Below are 21,769 nucleotides of genomic sequence, written 5' to 3'. Positions count from 1 at the left end.
TGTACAAACTAAACATATTCGTATAATCATTGTAAATAAAAATTAAATGCTGTTCGTTGGCAATCGCATCATAAATAAATGTCAATAATATAATATGTCATGTTTCCAGTATGATGAAAGAACAGAGTACACATTTAATTTATGTATAATAATTAGTTGCTGTTATCGCAAGTCTAAATTATTAAATGATTAGTATGCCATGTAAAGAATGATGTTTGTCGTTTTATTACAAACATTTCTTTAGTTTGGTATTAATCTTAGCATGTGCTTGTAACCGAAAAGTATAAGCCACTGCATGCGTTATAATATTATTATTTCGTCGTATTTTAAACTTAATTTTTTTCACTAAACTTTTGTTTTATTACGTACTCGTATTTTTTAACGTAAAATGGATCCATCAGAAAATAAAAAAATTTATAAATCAAGGAAGCCATCAAATAAAAAAAATCTGAGTTCACGAATGAGGTGCCTATTTGGAATACGCAACCAAAACAAGTATTTGAATAAAACATAAATAATTTTATTAAAAGTGAAATAATCATATAATCTACCTAACATAATAATAATGGTATTATTAATTACATTTATTATACGTATTGGGTAGGTATAAGATATTGTTATATTGTTATAATGTTATTTATACGAAATATTTACACAAAATGCATATTTTTTCTATAGGAGAAATAGGAAAAAAATTCCTTAAAACTAGTGAAAAAAAAAGATGCCAACCAAAATCTAAAAAACTTCTTTTCTCCGGAAATCTAGAAAAAAAGGTGTAATAAAGGCCCGGATCAACATTATGGTTTAGCTGAACCATTACCGGACGATAATATTTCAAAGGAAGTATTAGAAAAAACAAAAGAAAATTTTATAAATGCATTGAAGTTGGACAGACGTGAACGGTTAGCCATTGAAGAACAAACAAGGGAACAAGCAAACTCTCAAATTTGGCACATTGAACGCAGAAATCGGCTCACGGCGTCAAATTTTGGCTGCGTTTGTAAACTTCGGCCAACTACGTCATGCAAAAATACTGTTTATAGTATAATATATAGAACATTTTCTTCGAAAGCAACAGATTATGGTAAAGCCACCGAACAACAAGCTATCGTCGCTTTGGAAAAAAAATTAAATTGTAAAGTGAATCAATGTGGACTTATTATTGATGAAGATTTTCCTTATTTAGCAGCTTCTCCTGGTAAACTATATTACCTATATCACTAATTCAATAAATATTACTAATTTATTTTTTTATATTTTATAGACGGTCTTGTCAATGATGATTTTATAGTTGAAATTAAATGTCCATTTGGAGTAAAAGACACTAAAACATTTTTAGAAGCTATAGACAGTAAAAAAGTAAGTGTATTATGTGAACAAAAAATGATTCTCTGATAACATTTAACTTGATATTATACTTAAAAGTTTCAGATTTCCACGTAAATGAATTTAAGAAAACCGTTATTCTCCGTTATAATATATAATTAGTAATTTCGTTTAAAATAATTATAAAAAAAAATATATATATCTACTGTATGTAATTTTTAAACTTATTTCTTACAGACTAACAATATAAACTAATTATGAGAAACCTTGTTTTAAATTTTCATTTCTTATAGCTAATTGAGTATTTTATAAGTTTAATATAGGAAATTAATTTGTCAAAATTTGAACTCCAGAAACTCATAAAATATTATTAAGAATTTACGCTCAACTATTTTTTTTAATTACACATCTCCAATAATTTAAAAACAAAATAATACGAATTAAATTTTCTTATACCTATGAGTAGCTTCAAAAGTGTCAAGATAATATGAAAATGTCATAGTGTATAGATAATGCTAATAGATTAATAAATATACCATGGATTTACCATGGTGTAAAAAGTCCAATTTTTATTAAATTTTTTTCTGTTTTTCACGAAACTTTTGAAAACTATCAAGAATTTTCGTATTTGAAAATCAAAGCATTATTACGATTATTTATTATGTGGATAGACACAATAAATTAAAAAAAACACACTTCGTTATAAATCAATACATTTATCGCTCCAAATGTTCTAATTATAATATTTAATTTCAGTTATCATTCTGTCGTCTCAGTGAAAACGGTAAAATGGAATTAAAAGTGGATCATAGTTACTATTATCAAGTTCAGGGACAAATGCGAATTTCAAAACGAAATTTTTGTTATTTCGTCGTTTATTCGGCAAGTTGGATAGAAATACAAATAATTACTTTCGATGATGCTTTCTGGCAAGACAAAATGATTGAAAAGTTAAAAATGTAATTGAACTTTAATTTTTAAATTATAGTAATTTAATTTTATGTAATTATATAATCATATGCAATTATATTTTCAGATTTTATACAGAATGCTTACTTCCAGAAATAGTCAATCCCCAGTACGGAAAGAGGCTGTTGATAGACGACATTTTAGATCCTCAGCATATTTTGGAAAATATAAAAGCAAAACAGCAAAAACAGCATAAGCAAAATTACATCAATGAAAAAAAAAATTGAAACTTTTTCTAAATGTCAACTACAATAATTAGTATACAATGATATACTATCATACTTTATATAATATGTAATTGTGACAAATTCCGACTATCAAATTATGATAATAGTCTGAAAAACTACTCTAATAACTGTAATTATGTGATAATGTAATTTGTTTTATCATATTTTGAATTACGTTCAATCCGTTTATATATTAATTTACTATCAATAAATAAATAAATAAAATATAATCATCTGTTATATTATATGTACTGTTTACTAATTATAAATAATTACAGTATTTGACTGCTTTATAAAAATAATTCATATGATTAGGGTCTAGGGATTAAAATGACGAATTGCTATAATTTATATAAGTTATCGAATTACGTCGTACATTATTAATTACTCTGGTAATTTTATTCAACAGCTTTTTATTTAATTGCATGTATGTAAGGTTTTTTTGTTATACAGATTTAAATTTCATATTTGTTTGGTCAACGTTAAAAAAAATAAGTTTATCTTCAAATTGTCTACAAAATGAAAAAAATAATTATTTAAATCGTAATTTTTTTAAACGATTTATAACAATTTTATGACGAAAGATTTTTAATTAGTGTAAAATACGGTGAGCAGAATACTATTATACGAAATATAAACTTCGATATGGGTATAATGAAAATAATAAACAACAATTCTGTAATCAACATTATTGTGTTCGAACCGACTATTTATAAACGACGAGTCGGTCGCGATATGAAAACTAGTTGACCTATGGTGCGGTATGGATACAGCCGCTCGGGGGCGGTGGTATGAACACTATTCCTGAACGCTGCCGCTAAAGTCAGCAGAGCGCACCACATGCCGGCCGTAAATTTATAATTTTTCCGCCGAAAACATGCTTTCGTACTTCAAGTTTTTCTCAGCTTTGGGTAGTCGTAGAAACATAATTTTTGCACCAATATAAACGTGAGAAGTTCTTATAGATTTTGTCGTTCCAGATTTTTGATATCTTTTTTTGTGAATTTTAAAAGATTTTTTAAAAATTTAAAAATTTTGTTAAATTTCAAATGCAAATATAATCGGTTTAAATTAAAAATTCGAAAATCTGGAACGACAAAATCTAGAAGAACTTCTCACGTTTATTTTGGTGCAAAAATTATGTTTCTACGACTAATGAGAGCTGAGGAAAACTTGAAGTACGAAAGCATGTTTTTACGGCCGAATTTTGCTACCAGGACGGCCTCTTAAGTACAGTTGGTCAACAATCATGTGTGATAATTTACTTTTACCGCCGCGCGCTGGTTAGCTAGACGAACCAACTATTCCTATATCTAACGTAAAGAGGTTGAGGTCAGTCCATTCAGTCCTTTCAAAAAAGGGAAGATAAAAATTATTTTTCATAGCTTTTATAAAAATATTCGAAAATTTCACCAAATGTGTTTTGAATATTTTCATAGGTCATAATACTTAGGACCTAGATATTAAAAGTATTTTTGTAAAAATATATTTGTAAAATCCATTTTGATATAAAATAAATCGGGAAATAGATACTCATTGCAATATTATGATTTTACAATAGTGTTTATTTTTTTAAATTTTTTTTTTATCCTGTATACAAAATTTATACTAGAAGGAATGCTTCGATTTCAAGTAATATACATATAAACATATTACACCATAATACAAACCTATTTTTAGGAATTTGGTGAGGGGCGTAAAAACCCCTCCTCGTGGTTCCATATTCCACGCCTGTCCAATATTATAATATATTTCGTTGAAAAATTACAAAAATTCCATGTAAATCTGTGCATAATAAATTATAATATTCTATTCCAGGAGAATCGGGTTTGAAAAAGTAAATTGAAAAATTGTATCTGATAAAATGTACAATGATATGCGATACAAAATGTCCGTCTTCAACATTCCGACAAATAAATTGTACAGACATAGGACGATTGCCTGGCTACGAGAGGGCGCTATCGATACACAAAAGTCAAAGTGCCGCCGTATCTCACGGCACAACGTCGCATTACGCACAATCAAAATTAATATTCGGCGTGTACGTCCGTTTTTCAATGATGTTAGATGGCGCTATTGAGTTGTACCATTTGTTTGATCGGATTGTTGACGATTAATCTATTAAATCATATTTTTTTAATGAATTTATTGATGACAGACGAGGTCTAAAACATCAAATTATTGACGTATACAACCGTTTTTCTAAATGCGATTTTTTGAAAATTGAAAATTTTGCTTTTTCGAACACGCTCAAATTTGAAACTGCTATCGTCTTAAAATTGCGTTTATCTTTAAGATACCTCAGTGATGTTGTGTATCGTATCATAGATTAAATATACTAAATTATATTTCATCTATGATCAAATCGGATATCATTCATATATTCAATATTATCACATAAATTTTTGAAAATTGGTGGAGATTTTGGGGCTCGCTCCTGCTCTACCTCGGGTTGACCCGGTATTGCACTACCACCGGGAATGGCCTACATAATATAAGTGATCATAGTTATACTAAATTTAGAAATTCGAAATTCAAAATTTATCAAACTTGGTTGATTTACAGAGTAAGATCATTATTCCCGTAGAGCGTATTTTTGTTTACAAAATTATGTTGACACCGGGTGCCTTAAATAGTTTGCACGTCTCTTTTGATAATTTCATACCGAATCGCACAATAAAAATGATTTTTTACAAAAGAATTATCTGCACAGTTTCTTTTTTACATTCCCTAAGCATTAATTTGATTCAATAGATAATTAATCATCCTGTTTGAATGAAAACACCAACATTTTCTCAACTCCTGCTTCAGTGTTTCAAGATAAAATTATACCGTATTTGTAGATACACAATACACTGTCGTGCCACCGCTATAATTTATATTTTTGCCTTTTTGGTAATCAGTAAAAACGACCAAGGAAATAAAGAACACGAAGAAAAAGAACGATAAAGATAATAGATACTCATTGCAATATTATGATTTTCAATGGTTTTATTTTTTTTTATCCTGTAAACAAAATGTATACTAGAAGGAGTGCTTCGATTTAAAGTTTAAACATATAGTATCTTATCCGTAGACCTGATAATAGATTTGTTAATAGATAATAGATATATATTATAACCATATTCATATATATATAAATTATAAATATATAATAGATACATTATATTATTATCAGGTAAATGACCTAACCTTTTAGCAAATTGGATCAAGATGGTACTTTAGAGAGGTCTTTAGAGAGTTTAATGCCAAGGGAAAAACCACCGACAAATTACGAAAAACCGCTAAAAACGGGATTTTAATCTCTAACGCTTTGTTTATCACCAATTATCATAGAAACGAATAACAAATTATGATATTATAATATTAATTCAACTTACATGCTATAACAAATAATTACAATATAAAATATTCAGACTGACAAACCGTCTCCGCTCAGAATCGTTTTTCTTATACAATGTTAGGTACATTATATTATCATTGAATTCAAGTTTAATACAATCCATTATACATTGACCCACTTGTATCTTACTGTACAGCAGAGCGACATCCACTTACCCGCTTTTATCTAAGTTATGTTTTTCGTTTATGTATAACACAAATTTAGAACACCTTTATCCCCTTTGTGTCCGTTAATTATAAAAGTACATAGTTACAATTGTTGATATTACGATATTAATTTATTTATCACCAAATTCTTTTTAAATTGTAGGTTCTTAAAATTATAGTTAATTGATTTGTATTAAAATACGTTTAGATATCGGGAATTTTAAAAAGCTCGAAAATGAGCTTTCCTAACTTGTTTAAATGTATTATTAAACGTTTTAAAAAAATTTGCGATATTATCAATATAATACAATGTTTTTAATAGTTAAATAAATAACTCTATTGACAATTGATATTTGAGTATTTGACACATTCTTTTAATTTGTTTTTATGCAAATATTACAGTGAGCGGCGAGCGCGTATATTGTAGATATAAAATTTACTTTTTGAGGGCTATACTGTGTACACGTCGCTAACAATAAGCATTACGACATAATATATATAATATATTATATACCCATGACAAAATGTTGTGATATATATACCTATATAAATGTATACCGTCAGAAATGGTTCAGAATATGTAAATTATTAAAATTGCAATGACGCTTAAGAAGCCCGACCAGAAAAGGTCAGGCACTTATAAAAATTAAATTACTAGACTCCTTGGAATGCTCCCCTCCACGGAAATCTTTAGTAAAAGGCGAAAGATTTTTACGATTTAAAAGGGAACCGGAGTTGTCGTTTATCTGGTGTTTGGTTCCTTATATACAATCGGCCCGGTCACGACGCTGTGCAGTGGGCTGGTGTTCACACAATACCGTTTTCCTGGTTAGAGAGCTTCGGTGGTGTCTGTGCGCGTCCGGACCGGTGTAAACTTTTGACATCAGTGCGACAGTCGACCGCGAAAACTTGTGATAGTGGCGCGGCTGAAACGCTTGGCGACCGGCGTCTAAACGAGTTGGCTAAACAACCGTGCTCGCGAACGCCATCTATTGGCTGTTTTCCGAAACACCGGAGCATGAACGGTTTTTCGATGAATGATCGAGCCATTGATTATAAATACCATTATAATCAATGATATTACTATACATAGTTATAAAATCATGACAAAATAATCGTTTGTGTCCGTTGTTTATTGTTTTCCTGTGGTGGTGGCACGATCGGAAGTACGTGTAAACATTTAATCTAGTTGATACTTGGTTTTTGTTTTTGATCCGTAAAATAATTCTCATTTCGACTAATTTTCGACCTATTTTATAATATATTATATAAGTATAGTTTTACAGAATATTATTGAAACTATTGAATTATACTAAATAAGTTATTATTTATTACTTATTAGGTAGATATTAAATTGCATACCGAATCGCACAATGTAAAATATTTTTTGCAAAAGAATTATCTGCACAGTTTCTTTTTTATATTACCTAAGCATTCATTTGATTCAATAGATAATTAGTCATCCCGTTTGAATGAAAACACCAACATTTTCTCAACTCCTGCTTCAGTGTTTCGAGATGATATTATACTGTATTTGTAGATACACAATACACGGTCGTGCCACCGCTATATTATATATTTTTTGCCTTTTTGGTAATCAGTAAAAACGACCAAGGAAATAAAGAACACGAAAAAAAAACGATAAAAAGAACAATTCAAAAAGTATTAATAGATTTAAAACCTTTACTATAATTTCAGATATATATTATGAGTAATTTATTTTTAAATAACGTTCACCACTGTGGCATTGTGCTTAAGTTTATATAAGTATATCCTTCAAAACTCTAATTTTTACCACTTTTATATGATTAAAACATTTCTATTCCTAAAAATTAACACCAAGGTCCAAGATGAAAGATTATTAGTTTGTAACACTAACAAATAAGTAACAATTAACACATTGGTTAGGTTTGGAGTCGTGACTGTCAACAGACTACATTTTGTTCAATCAAACAATAACACAAAATAGTTAAACATAAAGAGTGAACCTACATGGGAAATTTCCAGTACCTGATAAAGTTATTTTGCTCTAAACCTCTATATTGTACCACAAGTTATACTTTATTAAAACATAATAAATTTATAGATTTATTCCATTAGGTACTTTTCTATTTATCAATTTGAAATTTTATTCTATAAATATTATTATTACTCATTTCCTATTCTTAAAGTCCTATACTAATAAATAATAATATTACCATATTTCTTAATAATTCTTATATTATTTTATATGTGTAGTATAATATCCAATATCTATCATACCTGAAACTTTTTTTACATAACGTGTTGTTTCCTTTGTACGTCAAAACGTTCTACTTATAATGTAATTAATATTGTAGGAAAGGATTTCAAGTACTATAGGTAATTGCCATTATTATTTAGTTTATTAGGTTCATCGTGTTAGTGTGTAAATGAGCGTGTAAATCATGCATAGTTTTCAATAAAAAAATAAAATAAATATTGACTATTTTTAAGCGTTGTTTAATTTATCCATTATAAAAATTTACAAAAAACAACAAAAATTAAGAAAAAAAGGGATTTTCTACGCAAATTCAGTTTTCCACAAAATCGATTTTGGTTTTTGAGATACCTCTAAAACAAATTTTAACTGGTCGTTTACATTTGCATTTTCTATATATGATAAAATGTTTAAAATATTTTAATTTGTTTTGATCTGTTTAGGAACATTTTCTGTTTCCAATTTTGATAGTTTTTTTCTACGAATTTCAATAAAACTTTATTTGTTGGGTAAAAAAGCTTGAAAATTTAATACAAGACTCCTACTATATTATTACAATGACATTTGAAAAATATTAAAAATCCTTAGTCACAATTTTTATTTATAAGCATTTAAAGTTCAAATCTTAATAAAATACGGAAAAATCACGAATATTATCAAATTATTTTGAGTTGAGAATTCATAAAATTTTTTCTTTTTAAATCTAAGATTTGAAAATGTAATACAAGATTTCTCATAAGTTTGTCTACCTTTATCAAAAAAAAAAATGTCTAGAAACAAATCAAACTAAACTTTTATGAGCATTTGAAATTCATATTTTTACAATATTGAATATTCACTCGATTTCTCATGTAGGGGTTTTGCGGTTTTGTTATTTTATTATTATTCAAATACGAATAATTGTAGATACATGACAATTTTACTGGATGTATATATTTTCATTTTCTATACACCATACAAATTTGAAAGTATTTTGACTCTTTTCGAGCTGTTTACGGACATTGTCAGTTTTCAATTTTTTAGTTTTTTTTTCTATAAATATCAATAATATTTTATGTAATTCCTGATATATTGTTACAATAGCAGTTCAAAAATATTTAAAATACAAAGGCACAATTTTTTTTTATAAGCATTTAAAGTTCGAATTTCGACGAAATTAATCAAATTTAAAATTTAATAATTATTTTGTAGTTAAAAATTTATAAAATTTTCAACTTTTATAGTTGAGGATTGAAAATTTAAATCAAGGTTCCATGTAATAGGTAAATATATAAATTACTTTATTCACAATAATATCATCAAATATACTTGGTAATATAATAGGCTGACTGACCGTTTTCGCTCAGAATCGTTTTTCTTATACAATGATATTATATATTATTGAATTCAAATTTAACACCATCCAATACAGTGACCCACTTGTAACCTACTGTACAGCAGAGCGACATCCACTTACCCACCTTTTTTTCATTTGTTTTTAGGGCATCAAAATCCGGGGCCTACTGATAAACCACAGTTTATGGTATTCCTATTATTACTTTTGATTCGGTTCAAGACCTTGGTTTCCAGCTTTCACAAAATTTATTCCCCGAACAAAATATACAAAATATTTGCTGCCAAGTCCTTAAAATCCTCCATTTCGTCAGACGTAGGTAAATCATTAAAATTCAAACTTCACAACTCGCTAAAAATCGTCTACTGTTCTATATATAGTCCGCCCACTACTTAAGTACGAACTTGTTCTATGGGACCACAAACCAGCTACTGATTAGCAATTAAGATAGACCAGCTCAGATTTTTAGGTATAATAATATCACCAAATATACTTGGTAATATCATATGCTGACTGACCATTTTCACTCATAATCGTTTTTCTTATACAATGATATTATATCATTGAATTCAAATTTAACACCATCCATTACAGTGGTCAGTGACCAACTTGTAATCTACTGTACAGCAGAGCGACATCCACTTACCAGCTTCTTTAATATTATAATCATATTATTTGAGTATTTATTTCACAATATTATTTTAGCCCAAAATGTATTATTGGAATTTTCTAAAAAAGTGTCTTAAAATATTATTTTACAACTGTATTAGGTTTGGAAAATTGTCTATAATTTAATTATCATTTTAATTTGCAATTAATACTAAAATATTTTTATTATATTGTCAAAATATGCGAAATACTATGCTAAAAAATGATATATCATTAACTTGAAGCTATAGCCTATAACAATTTTTAAAAATTAGTAACAATATCCAAAAATATACAATTGCATAAAATTCCACATTCTAAAAATGGTGATAATAAAAATTAAATATTTTTTTTAATATTATATTTAAAAAATGATTACATAACTGTTTTTAACTTTTGACATAAACAAAAATAATTGGATCAAAATTGATTTTAAGATTCATTAGCTATAAATTTGTATCATCAATAATGTGAATATGTATATAATAAAGGATATTATTTCTACGGATACTGAATAAATTTACCATTAATTTTTATCTATTGAATTACAAAAATTAATTTTCAAAAGATTGCGGTTCAGAAATTCTGTTAATATCTTTTACAATTAATAATAAAATAGTTATTTCAGTATTTTTTCGTATTTGTAAGACAAAATAAAATTTTTATTATCATATTCCTCAAAATGTTTGCATTGTTACAACATATTATAAATGAATAGTTTTTGATATAACAGTAAACTTTAAATTGCTTATAAATGTATAATAATATTATTTAGAAACTAGTGTTATATTCAACAGTGAAATCAGTAAGGATATTGAAAATTGAACAACATATGTTAAAAAAAAATACAACACTATTAGACAATAAACATAAAAATTATATATAATTACTTAAAAACCATGACACTTAATTACAAAAATTATCTAAAGTATTATACATTTATAACTAAATTTATCAACAATATAACTATAACTATTGAAGACATTTAATCATTAACAGTAAATGAGTGTTTACTTATTCTCTCGTAATTGAAATACTTAGAGTTAAAACACGACCAATAATATTTTTGTACGTTAACTACTAAGAGGATTGTTACCTGCGGCCCCGTTAGGGATCCAAAAGATGATGATTTGTATAAGTTTGTAGTCAATTTGAATAATAAAAGAAATAGTTGTTTATTCTAGTAATATAATTCATGTAGTAATCGTATGAAAGTGTATGTGGCTAAGAACGGCTATGGTACATTTGTATATGCAGTGTTCCAAGCCCTCCTATATTCGATGTTGGCTCATTTGATATGGTCGGCACATGGATTTTGCAGGTGTCTTTGGGTGAGGTCATTTGTGAGTGGTTGTTTTCGTAGAGATGAAATATTATTAGAAAGGCAACTGGTTTGCCAAAATGTTACCTATGAATGGGATTATAGTTTATACATTGTGCAAGGTATGTATAAATGTACAGTCCATTACTGTCATTAGTGGTTCAATTAGTACATTTGAATGTCAGATGTTACTTATATGAATTATATTTTAGTTTATAGGTTAAATTAGGATGGTCCAGTTAGTAGTCTGTAGAATCAATTAAAGGATTATAATATAAAATACTAGTCCGTAGAGTCATGGCTTGCTACAGGATCTTCAAATAAAGCTTTTGAGCACATGGTCATACAATATGAAACCGCATCTATATTGTTACCGCTTTCTAAAGGTAGTATGACTTTACCATTGGCTAAATCTGACAGAAAATGTGTGAGATGTCCATAACACTGAGCGTCCTTTTACAACCTGGAAAAATTACAGACATGAATAATTTTGTATTTAATTTTAGGCATAAATAAATTTAATAAAATACAATTTATCTAAATCCACTAAACATCAATAACCATTAGGAGACAAATAGAGATTTAAATTCTGAGCATTGTCTTGCACTCTTGCTTTGAAGAAGTTCGTTTTTCTTTTAAAGAGTCCGGTGTTGGTTTCACAAATTTATTTTATATAGCCAAATCTCGCTACCAACCAACAATGGTACTGACATGAGATCACTTGTAAGTTACCCTTAATTAGTATTTATATATATCTAAAATTTGAAAATTCATTTAAATTGATTATATGAAACCACTTAAAAAGCAGGTATCTTAAGATTCTATCTTAAAGACCCATTGGCTATTACATGGAAATAAAAATGTACTAAAATAATTAGCAACAAAATCATATTGATGTGAATTAAATGTTTAACACGTCTATAGATTTCAACTAAATCTTCTAAATCTATTGTCAGTTGTGTGTGTGTGAATGACATTAATATATATATATATATATATATAAATAAACTAAAATGTCATATAATGATAAATATTATAATATGCTTAATAATACAAATATGATTTATTAACCACTGCAGCGTCATTTCCTACTGCAGCGTCCAATCCAGCTGACACCAAGACGAGCTCTTTTGTTGTTGTTATTATTATTTTAATTTTATGTGCAACCAAATTGATTAACTTTTTTTATAACTGACTGACCATGATATTATAATTATCATTCAAATTTTATATTTTTATTTTTTTTATTTTTTTTGACAGCTTTATATAACAACTTCCACAACTTAGAGCTAACTTTGTCTTATACTGACTAAAATATTAGTATTATTATTATTTTTATATATTTTTTATAATATATTAATATTATAAATATTAAATTATAATATTGGTGAGGTATAGATTTGGGGATTTTTTTTCTGAAAATTATTTTCTAGATTCTAATGACCAAGACAACTATTACTTAAGAGAAACATCGTTGATTTGATGCTTTTAAAGATGTACCTACTAAAATTCTACTTTGTATAATGAATATGTAATAAACTTAGCGTCTTACCTTAAAAGTTTGATAATGTTCATGGACAAGAAACTTAGTTCTTCATGTCATTATAAGTTATGAGTTATGAGCTTATGACCAAAACAAAATTACATAAGTAGTTTAAATTAATAATATTGCGTTTTTGCGTTATTGACTTATAAATTATATTTGTGGATATTTGAGTATATTTTGTGTTATCTAAAGCCGTGGTATTTACTAATTACAACTACAGATAGCAACATAAACGATATCGATGATAATAATTTAAAAAGTATAAAACGAAACGACATATTATTATATATTTGTGTTCCAAAAATTGATAATAGCCGAGTTTTCTACCAAAATAAAGATCTGCCATCTGCTAATTTAATATTGTACCGAGCACAAATTAAGATATCTTAATTCGTGGTACCGAGTAATCGGATAAAACTACTGGAAACATATTTTAATCAGTCATGAAGTTTACTTGAAAACGACTTGATCCCATAGTTAATGACTTAACCGTTTTTACTACCGTGTTATTGTCTTATTCTGTGGTGTTACGAACAGTAAAATAAATTACTTTAATAGCAATACAAAATATGTATAAAAAAATATAAATAGTAATATAGGCTGGCAGTCGACAGACCATCTACGGATTACGATCACAATCGTTTTTCGTATGCAATGATTTATTATTGAAATATTGAATTAAAATTGTACGCATACGTAACAGTGACTTGCGCCAATGACGAGGACACTCGACACCTATCGTACATCAAAAAAGTGGTCACCCACTTTGCCCCCTCTAAACTTGACATTTTTTTCTAAAGAAATGCTCACGATCACGTGAACTTTTTGAGCGGGCTACTGACCGTTGGTGACGTAGTGACGTTTGGCACCAACCGCGACTGCCGGCCGCATTGCCACACCTCCGAAGACGATAATAATTAGTTGTTGTTGTTGTTGTTGTTATTATTATCATTTATCGGTAATTGGTGCGGTATTTGCGAACAATACGATTTTGGGCGGGTCAGCAGGTGTGTTTCCGCTGAAGTCTGAATGAGTGTTCGTTTGCAAGCGAATAATACAAATTCAAATTATTATCATTATTTTTGTTATTTAGTGTTCACTTTTAACCTGCCGTTATCGCCGAGGCAGTGACTGTTCGTTGATTGAAATTTTTTTCCGTGAGTAGTTATTAGGATTTTTTCAGTTAGTTAGGTATTTTAGTCTGTTCATCGACGAAACGAAAATGAACTACGGCAGCAAGACGACGTTTATCGGTTTAGACACGGACAAACGCAAATTGACGCTGTCAAAGAAGTTCGTGATGTACGCCTACGACAAAGACACCGGAGAAATATTTGGCCGCACGCCGTCCAGTTGGGGTAAGAGCAGTCTCTTTTTCTCTTTTACATCTTTTGATTGCAAAAATACATTATATTGTGTGTCGTTCTATGTTACGGCATTGATACGTTCGATGGCGTATAACATTCAATCGGTTCAAATGTACCATCGTTCTACGATGTGTTTTGGCTTGCACGAATAATTGAAATCCTGGTATAGAGTGATGAAGGTTTGATAGGCATTTTATTAAGTTATATGGAAAAATGGTAGCTGGTAGGTAATATGAAACTTATGAATGGTATCAATAATATCTAACCTAAGGTATTGTCAATACAGGGATTAATGGATCGCTAATTTTAATTGGAATAGATAAAATACACAAATTTATGTGGATCAAAACCTTCCATGTTTAAAATAAATAAGCAAACATAGTTTTATAACCAGTGCTTTGTCAATATTTCATTTAGTATTCAAAAAAATCTCGAAAAAAATTTAGTACAAAAATTAAATGTAAATATTCAATGATATAGTGGTCCGATTTGCAACCTTCCTAGGGGTACGCATATATTATAATATTATAGTAAAGTATTTTAAACTATCTTCAAATAGATACAACAACAAAAAAAATTTTATTTAGTTCTGAAATAAATAATATGAATCAAACATTTGTTTATTGCATTTTAAAAACATGATTTGTTCAAAAATAAAATTGCTATTCAGGCGTGTTAGTTCTTTTTACTAGTGAAAGTTGCACCACCACACAACCAACACTGAACACTCTACAGAGAGCTTTATGTATTTGGATGACCCTACCGTCATCCGTCGTTGATAATTTATAACTAGGACTTGGAAGTTATAGGAGCTAAAAAGGGGAAAATATGCTTGTAAATATGCACTAAAAAATTGCAAAATATGGATGAAAAATTTCAAATTTACAAACCATTTTATGTTATTATTAATTTGCAATAAAAGAAATATAAAATATGGAAAAATAAATATATAATATTTAAAATATGGCAGAAAACTGTTTGCCATTTTGACATTTAAACTGATAAAAAATATATATTCTAAAAGATAGTAAATAGGAATAGTAGAGTGATTGAGATTAAATGCATATCGCACCGTTTTCATTAATTTAATAGACAACTACGGTCTGCGTCGATAACAAAAAATACCTACATTAAATAATATTGCGTTTTACATTCAATATTATTATTAAAATACATAGCTTATAAAAGAAATGGTCCAATTATTTAAAAAAATATATTAAATATGCATAATATGTGTATGAAAATTAAGAAATATCCCTAAAATTGACAAAGTAGGTATGCAAAATATGCATTTAAAATTTTTGATTTTCAATTGTCATTGTATACCTCAGATTTCTAGATTGGTCTGTTAATAAAAAATACATCAATATTATACAACCACCATAAATTCCAAGCCCTATTAAAGCCCTACCCATTTTCTTGGTAAATAGGTTGTACTAATAAGTAATTATATTTTCGTATAGTAAAATTATAAAGTATTTTACAGTCAATAAATAACAAAAGACATAAAGCATAATATCTCCAGTCAGAATCGTTTTTCGTATACATTGAATTCAAATATAATACATTAGTATATCCATTACAACAACATGCTTTACAACTAACTGAATATCAGAGTCCACCTTCTTTTTTTTTATTTTGTATTGAAAACCAGAGAAAAAGTCAAAAGATGCACTTTTATACTGAATAAAATTTTGATATTTGAACCTAGACATCATGAAACAAATTTCTATCTAAGAATACATGAAAGAAGAGAACTTAAAAAAATACATGATCTAAACTTACTGATAATTAAATATTAATTTCATAAAATATCAAAAAATTATTAATAACTTAATTCATGTTAAGAAAGAACCTTGGCCACAACCAGTTTTTGTCGTGCAGCGATTCAGGCAACACCCGTTTGTTGCCTCAACCGAGTAAACTATCTGTACACCTGCCATATATTAAAGCCACACCATTGTGCACAATTTGGCCGCCAAGGCTCCTTCTAATATGAATAGAGTTTAGTAAAATGTAATTTTAATTGTTGTTTTTTTACATTTCAGCCAAAATTGGATTATTTTATACAGCGTTTTATTTAACACTTGTCGCTATGTTTGGAGTAGTTTTATGGTTTTTCTTCCAAACTCTTGATCCACGTACTCCGACTAGACAACTTGAACATTCACTAATTGGAACAAATCCAGGTACTTTCATAAAATCTAAATTCTTTTATCCAAGTAGTAAAATATTAATATTATGTTGTGTATGTTTTCTATAGGTTTGGGATTTAGACCTATGTCCAATGAAACTCATAGCACTTTGATTCATATAAATAGTAAATCTGTTCAAGATTATTCAGTGTGGACAGAAAGACTCGTCAAATTTTTAGATGGTAAAATTATTTTTACTAAATATTATGTTAATTTATTAATTTTATTTTATTTTCAAATGGTTTAGTGTACAAAAAACCGGGTTTGACACCAGGAAGAGGTCAAAATATTGCAACTTGCAATTATGATAAACCTCCTGGAAAAGGAAAGGTCTGTGATATTGATGTGAAGGCATTCAATTCTTGCACAGAAGAAAATCGGTTCAATTTTCATCGTCAAGGACCTTGTATTTTTCTTAAACTAAATAAAGTAAGATATCCAAAAGTTGTAAGGGAAATTATATTGTTCAAATAATGTTTAGAACTTATTATTAACCTAAAGCTGGTTTATAGTAGAAATCGTCCATCTCATATTTTAATTATCTTTGGTTAAACATCTCAAATTCTCAATATTTTTTCATTAATCATTATCAATTATCCTAGACAGCATTTTGTGATGATAATATTATAATAATATTTTTTGACTTCAAATTGCTGTTTGGGAGATAGTCAAATTTAAATATTTAAATAAATTAATTGAGTTATGATTTTAGACTTAAATAAAATAAATTGATATTTGAATAATTAAAAAAAACTTATTCATAATTGTGAATTTTGTTTCTACCTTTTTGTGCATTATATCTATTCTTATTTAGCTATGGATGAAAATTATTTTTTAATTTGAATCAATGATTGTTAGTTTAATAATAGGATCTAACAGAGTTGATAAATTATATTTATCATGATAGGGTTACCAACATTATTTGGGCATATGACTTTTATAATTATATTAGCTAAATTTCCCAGCTTTCCCGTGTGCCGTTTTTTTTTGGTGGCAAATCCTATATAGTGTATATGCTATAAGGTGTATCTTGGTTTGAGTGTACCTCAGTTTACGGACAAATCGGCGTCTGTGTACCTAGCTTTGTGAATTAATTTGACGTAGATGGACAACCATAAGTCGCTGGTTGGATTTAGCACTTGGTATATTTTTTAATGCGGTTTTAAGTACTTCTCTAAAGTTAGTCTCTATGTTTTACTGACCCCCCCCCCCCCCTCTACATATATATTTTTTATATACACGCATAGAATAAAGCTTTTTATTAATAATCAATAGTAAAAGTATTGTACATTGTACACAACGTATAAAATGTTAAATTTTAATTCATACGCGACCCACAGGTTGAGAAACAGTGCTCTAAACACTTCTGACATCTCTTAAAACAATCTCTGGGACTTTTATCAAATTCAATTGAATAATTTTGAGTATGCAAACTACACACAAACATTTGGTTTTAAGACATAGTTTCTTTATTCAAAGCCATAAGCGCGACAATTTAATGCATGTTTGTACCTGATAAACAAAAAAAAATGTTCAATTTACACCGTGAATTTCAAAGATATACATATACCAAAGATACTTGTTTGACCACCCCTTTAAAATGTATAGATTTGAAAATCATTTTTATAGCACATCTATAAATCATTAGAGGAGCCACAAGTTTTAAATTTCAAGTTCGTACGTTTTATAGTCTTTAAGATGTAGCGATGAATGAGTGAGTAAGTGGTATTTGGCTAATATAAATAAATATATAGATAATAATAATTTAAAGTTAATTTTCTTATTACTAGAAGTTGTACAACAATTGGCTATAATTTTTCTTCAAATGAAAAAGTTGTTCTGTTCATAGACGCACATTCAGTCTTAAACTTGGGAGTGCTAAAATTTTTTAGCACTTAGTGACACGTGGGGGGCTTAGCCCCCCACACCCCCCTAAACAGTAATACATAACAGCAAAATATTAAATCAATTAACTACAATTTTTACTAATTAATAGGTCAGGATCGTCCACATTTTCACTACTTTCATTATTTTTGTTTTTATTGTTTGTTTTATTACATTCAAATATACTAAACTTATTTAAGTAAGTAATTTTATATACGTACGCAAATTAAATATAAATCACATAAACTACTTTACACCGCACAAATAAATTGTTGGTATTTATGTAGAAAAATGGAAACAACAATAAAATAAAATTAGTCAATATCAGAACTGTAGTCATTTGTCACTGACTCGAGAACACGATTGAACAACTTAATAGGTAGAATCGACTATCTTTGATTCATAGTACCTACTACACTACTACTAAGAATAGACGGTTGAAAATGTCTATAATATTATCATTTATCAAACTAAATAATATTATATTCATATCAATAATACATAACACCGCTATACAAAAACAAAATCCTATTCAGTACTCCAATTTCCAGTAATAAAATAATACTAAAAATAAACTTGTGTTAAAACAGCCGATAAGATAACATGCATTAAAAATAGGGAATATACCGTCATACACTCATACCAACATCACAATTCACAAACCCAATTACCCAATTACTGTATTTATGTATAAAATATTTACGTCCCGTTAGTGTATACCAATACAAACTGGAAACTCATTCTTATAAGCGCAAAATTACAGTTTAAATAATATTTTTTGCACAATAGAAGATGGGGGTGCTAATTTAAGACTTGGGGGTGCTAAGCACCCCCTGGCACCCCCGTATGTGCGCCAATGGTTCTGTTTTACACCAATAGATTTAATAATTTAAGTTAAATAATCAAAAAAATTTTAAAATCTTATTTTTTAGATTTATGGTTGGAATCCTATATTTTATGATAATCCAAATGACCTACCACATGATATGCCAAAAGGTTTGAAAGACCACATCAAAAAAATAACCAATCCAGAGGAGGTTAGTATTTTTAATGTATAGTTAAAATATCCGTGGATAACAAAAATCTTGCCTTATTACAAAGCATATTTAGTATGGGTTATTTTTATAATAAAATAAAATAAAAATTGTTACATAAATATCACTTCTGATTTGTTTTCAGTTGAGAACTGTGTGGGTATCATGTGAAGGAGAAACTGTGTCTGACAAAGAACTCATTGGGCCAATGGCATATTGGCCCATTCCTGGATTTCCTGGCTACTTCTTCCCATTCGAAAACTCTGAAGGATACCTAAGCCCTTTGGTTGCAATTCATTTCAAAAGTCCAGCAAGTGAGTTTTTATTTTGTATTTGTGTATATTACAAGACAATATTACTAATATTAATATTTTTTTATTTATTTGAATTTAGAAAGTATTGTAATCAACATTTTGTGCAAAGCCTGGGCAAAAAATATTGTTCATAAAAAAAATGGCATCAACAGAGGATCTGTGCATTTTGAATTGATGATGGATTAACATAGCTACATCTTTTATAATTTTTAGGTACAAAATTTGTTTTTAAACAATGTTATAAGATTTTTTTGCATTAGTTGAAAATTAGACATATTGTTTATTCATTACAGCGATGGTGTAACAACAATTCTTTGTTTAGAATTATTGAATATTTACATAGTTTAGATGGATAACAATCCTAAAATTACAACTTTTTGTTACAACATTGTTGCATCAACAAAGTATAAATTATTTTCTTTTACATGTCAAACTATGCACATATCGATTGGTTTTAATTATATTATTTCATTAGTTTTATTTTATAACTTTTATCATGACGTGTTTAAACTATAATTTTGTTTTTAACCATATTATATTTTATGATTCGTCCAATTTATACTAATATTAAATATCATTAATTATTTTGTATCTCGTCATAACTCAAAAACCAATACATATTGAAGACTGATTTTTTAACAGGACATTTTTCGAACTAATAATAATTGACATCCAATTTTCATAATATGTAATAATAAGTAATTTTTTTTTACGATTACATATGTGTTGTCAAATTATAAATATTCTAATGTATGCTTATAAATAATAATGTACAATTTGTGTTCAATAAGTCTACAAGTTAGAAAATTATTTGATCTGATTCTATTAAATTATGTTTTTCTAAACAGTGTTAGAATTAAAATTGTTCAATGCATGGAAATAATATAAATAATTTAAATGCAGCAAAGTTTTTTTTACAGTGGTAGTTATTAACCAATCTGAAACAATACATTTTGTTGTGTCTAAATATGTTATAGTGATATAAATTAATGATAAATACTTGATAATAAAAAATAATTGTATTGTCTCAATACATAATAGCATATAATATAATATTTATTTGTTAAATATTCTGATTCACATAAACATGCTAATTTTACGATTTAATATTCACTTTTATTGAGGTTTACGATTAAACTATTATTATTGTATAAACAATAATTATGTTAAAACTATTCAGTATTAAATATTTAAATATTATTATAAACTTTAAAATACTTATAATAATTAATTATTCCATATTATTATGTTAAATTTACATGTGAACCACTTTTTTAATGTATTATTATTTTTTAAGATAACTACATTTTGTTAGTATTACCCAGTTATATTTTTTTACGTACATTTATACTATACTATATTATACTCAATAAATGATAATTGATTTTAAATATTTTATTAATATTATTTGATAAAATTTTACCATTATTCATCATTGTTTTACATTAAAAGGATATCAGCACACTGTTTTCTTGCTCTAGCCGACAAACAACATAAAAAAAAACACATTCACGTGATTTTTTTTTTATGTTTTTGAGTAATCTTAAAGTAAAACTCTCCATAATAAAATTTTTTGCGGGTATATGTCATATCGATTTGTCTAAATATGCCCTAAAACAATTAAATATCCATTCAAATTTACAACAATGTATTTTTACTTTTAAACTTCAGTATAAAGTCAAATAATAACAAAATATAAAACTGATAAGTCACACTCAAAAATTTTATCCTCTATATTTTTTCTAATAGGTTATTTTACTCAAGATTGCTAAAAAATTATAAAACTCAATTTTTATTTGAATGGTTGTTATGTATGT

General features: G+C 27.6%; 1 protein-coding gene, 1 long non-coding RNA gene, 1 other non-coding gene and 2 pseudogenes across 3 annotated transcripts; 3 read left to right on the top strand and 2 right to left on the bottom strand.

Annotated features, from left to right (window-relative positions):
* The first annotated feature begins 659 nt into the window (after positions 1–659).
* On the top strand, positions 660–2,530 carry LOC132937234 (uncharacterized; annotated as a pseudogene).
* A 2,308-nt stretch (positions 2,531–4,838) lies between these two features.
* LOC132937648 (U2 spliceosomal RNA) lies at positions 4,839–5,016 on the top strand (annotated as a pseudogene).
* Positions 5,017–6,683: 1,667 nt separating this feature from the next.
* Positions 6,684–6,809, bottom strand: LOC132937664 (U5 spliceosomal RNA). Its single transcript, XR_009663766.1, has one exon. It is a non-coding gene; the product is annotated as a U5 spliceosomal RNA (small nuclear RNA).
* Positions 6,810–10,929: 4,120 nt separating this feature from the next.
* On the bottom strand, positions 10,930–13,994 carry LOC132934145 (uncharacterized). Its single transcript, XR_009662984.1, has 2 exons — positions 13,165–13,994; positions 10,930–12,075 (listed from the first exon to the last, which is right to left on the bottom strand). It is a non-coding gene; the product is annotated as an uncharacterized LOC132934145 (long non-coding RNA).
* A 121-nt stretch (positions 13,995–14,115) lies between these two features.
* On the top strand, positions 14,116–21,059 carry LOC132934143 (sodium/potassium-transporting ATPase subunit beta-2-like). Its single transcript, XM_061000409.1, has 7 exons — positions 14,116–14,516; positions 16,574–16,714; positions 16,789–16,902; positions 16,968–17,149; positions 19,537–19,641; positions 19,784–19,952; positions 20,032–21,059. The coding sequence occupies exons 1-7, from the start codon at positions 14,381–14,383 to the stop codon at positions 20,136–20,138; spliced, it is 954 nt and encodes a 317-aa protein (XP_060856392.1). The 5' UTR covers positions 14,116–14,380; the 3' UTR covers positions 20,139–21,059.
* Positions 21,060–21,769: the final 710 nt, after the last annotated feature.

Source organism: Metopolophium dirhodum, chromosome 1, assembly GCF_019925205.1.
Source record: "Metopolophium dirhodum isolate CAU chromosome 1, ASM1992520v1, whole genome shotgun sequence".
Classification (NCBI taxonomy): domain Eukaryota; kingdom Metazoa; phylum Arthropoda; class Insecta; order Hemiptera; family Aphididae; genus Metopolophium; species Metopolophium dirhodum.
The sequence above is the reverse complement of the archived record's forward strand: the minus strand, read 5'-3'. Positions and strand labels throughout refer to the sequence as shown.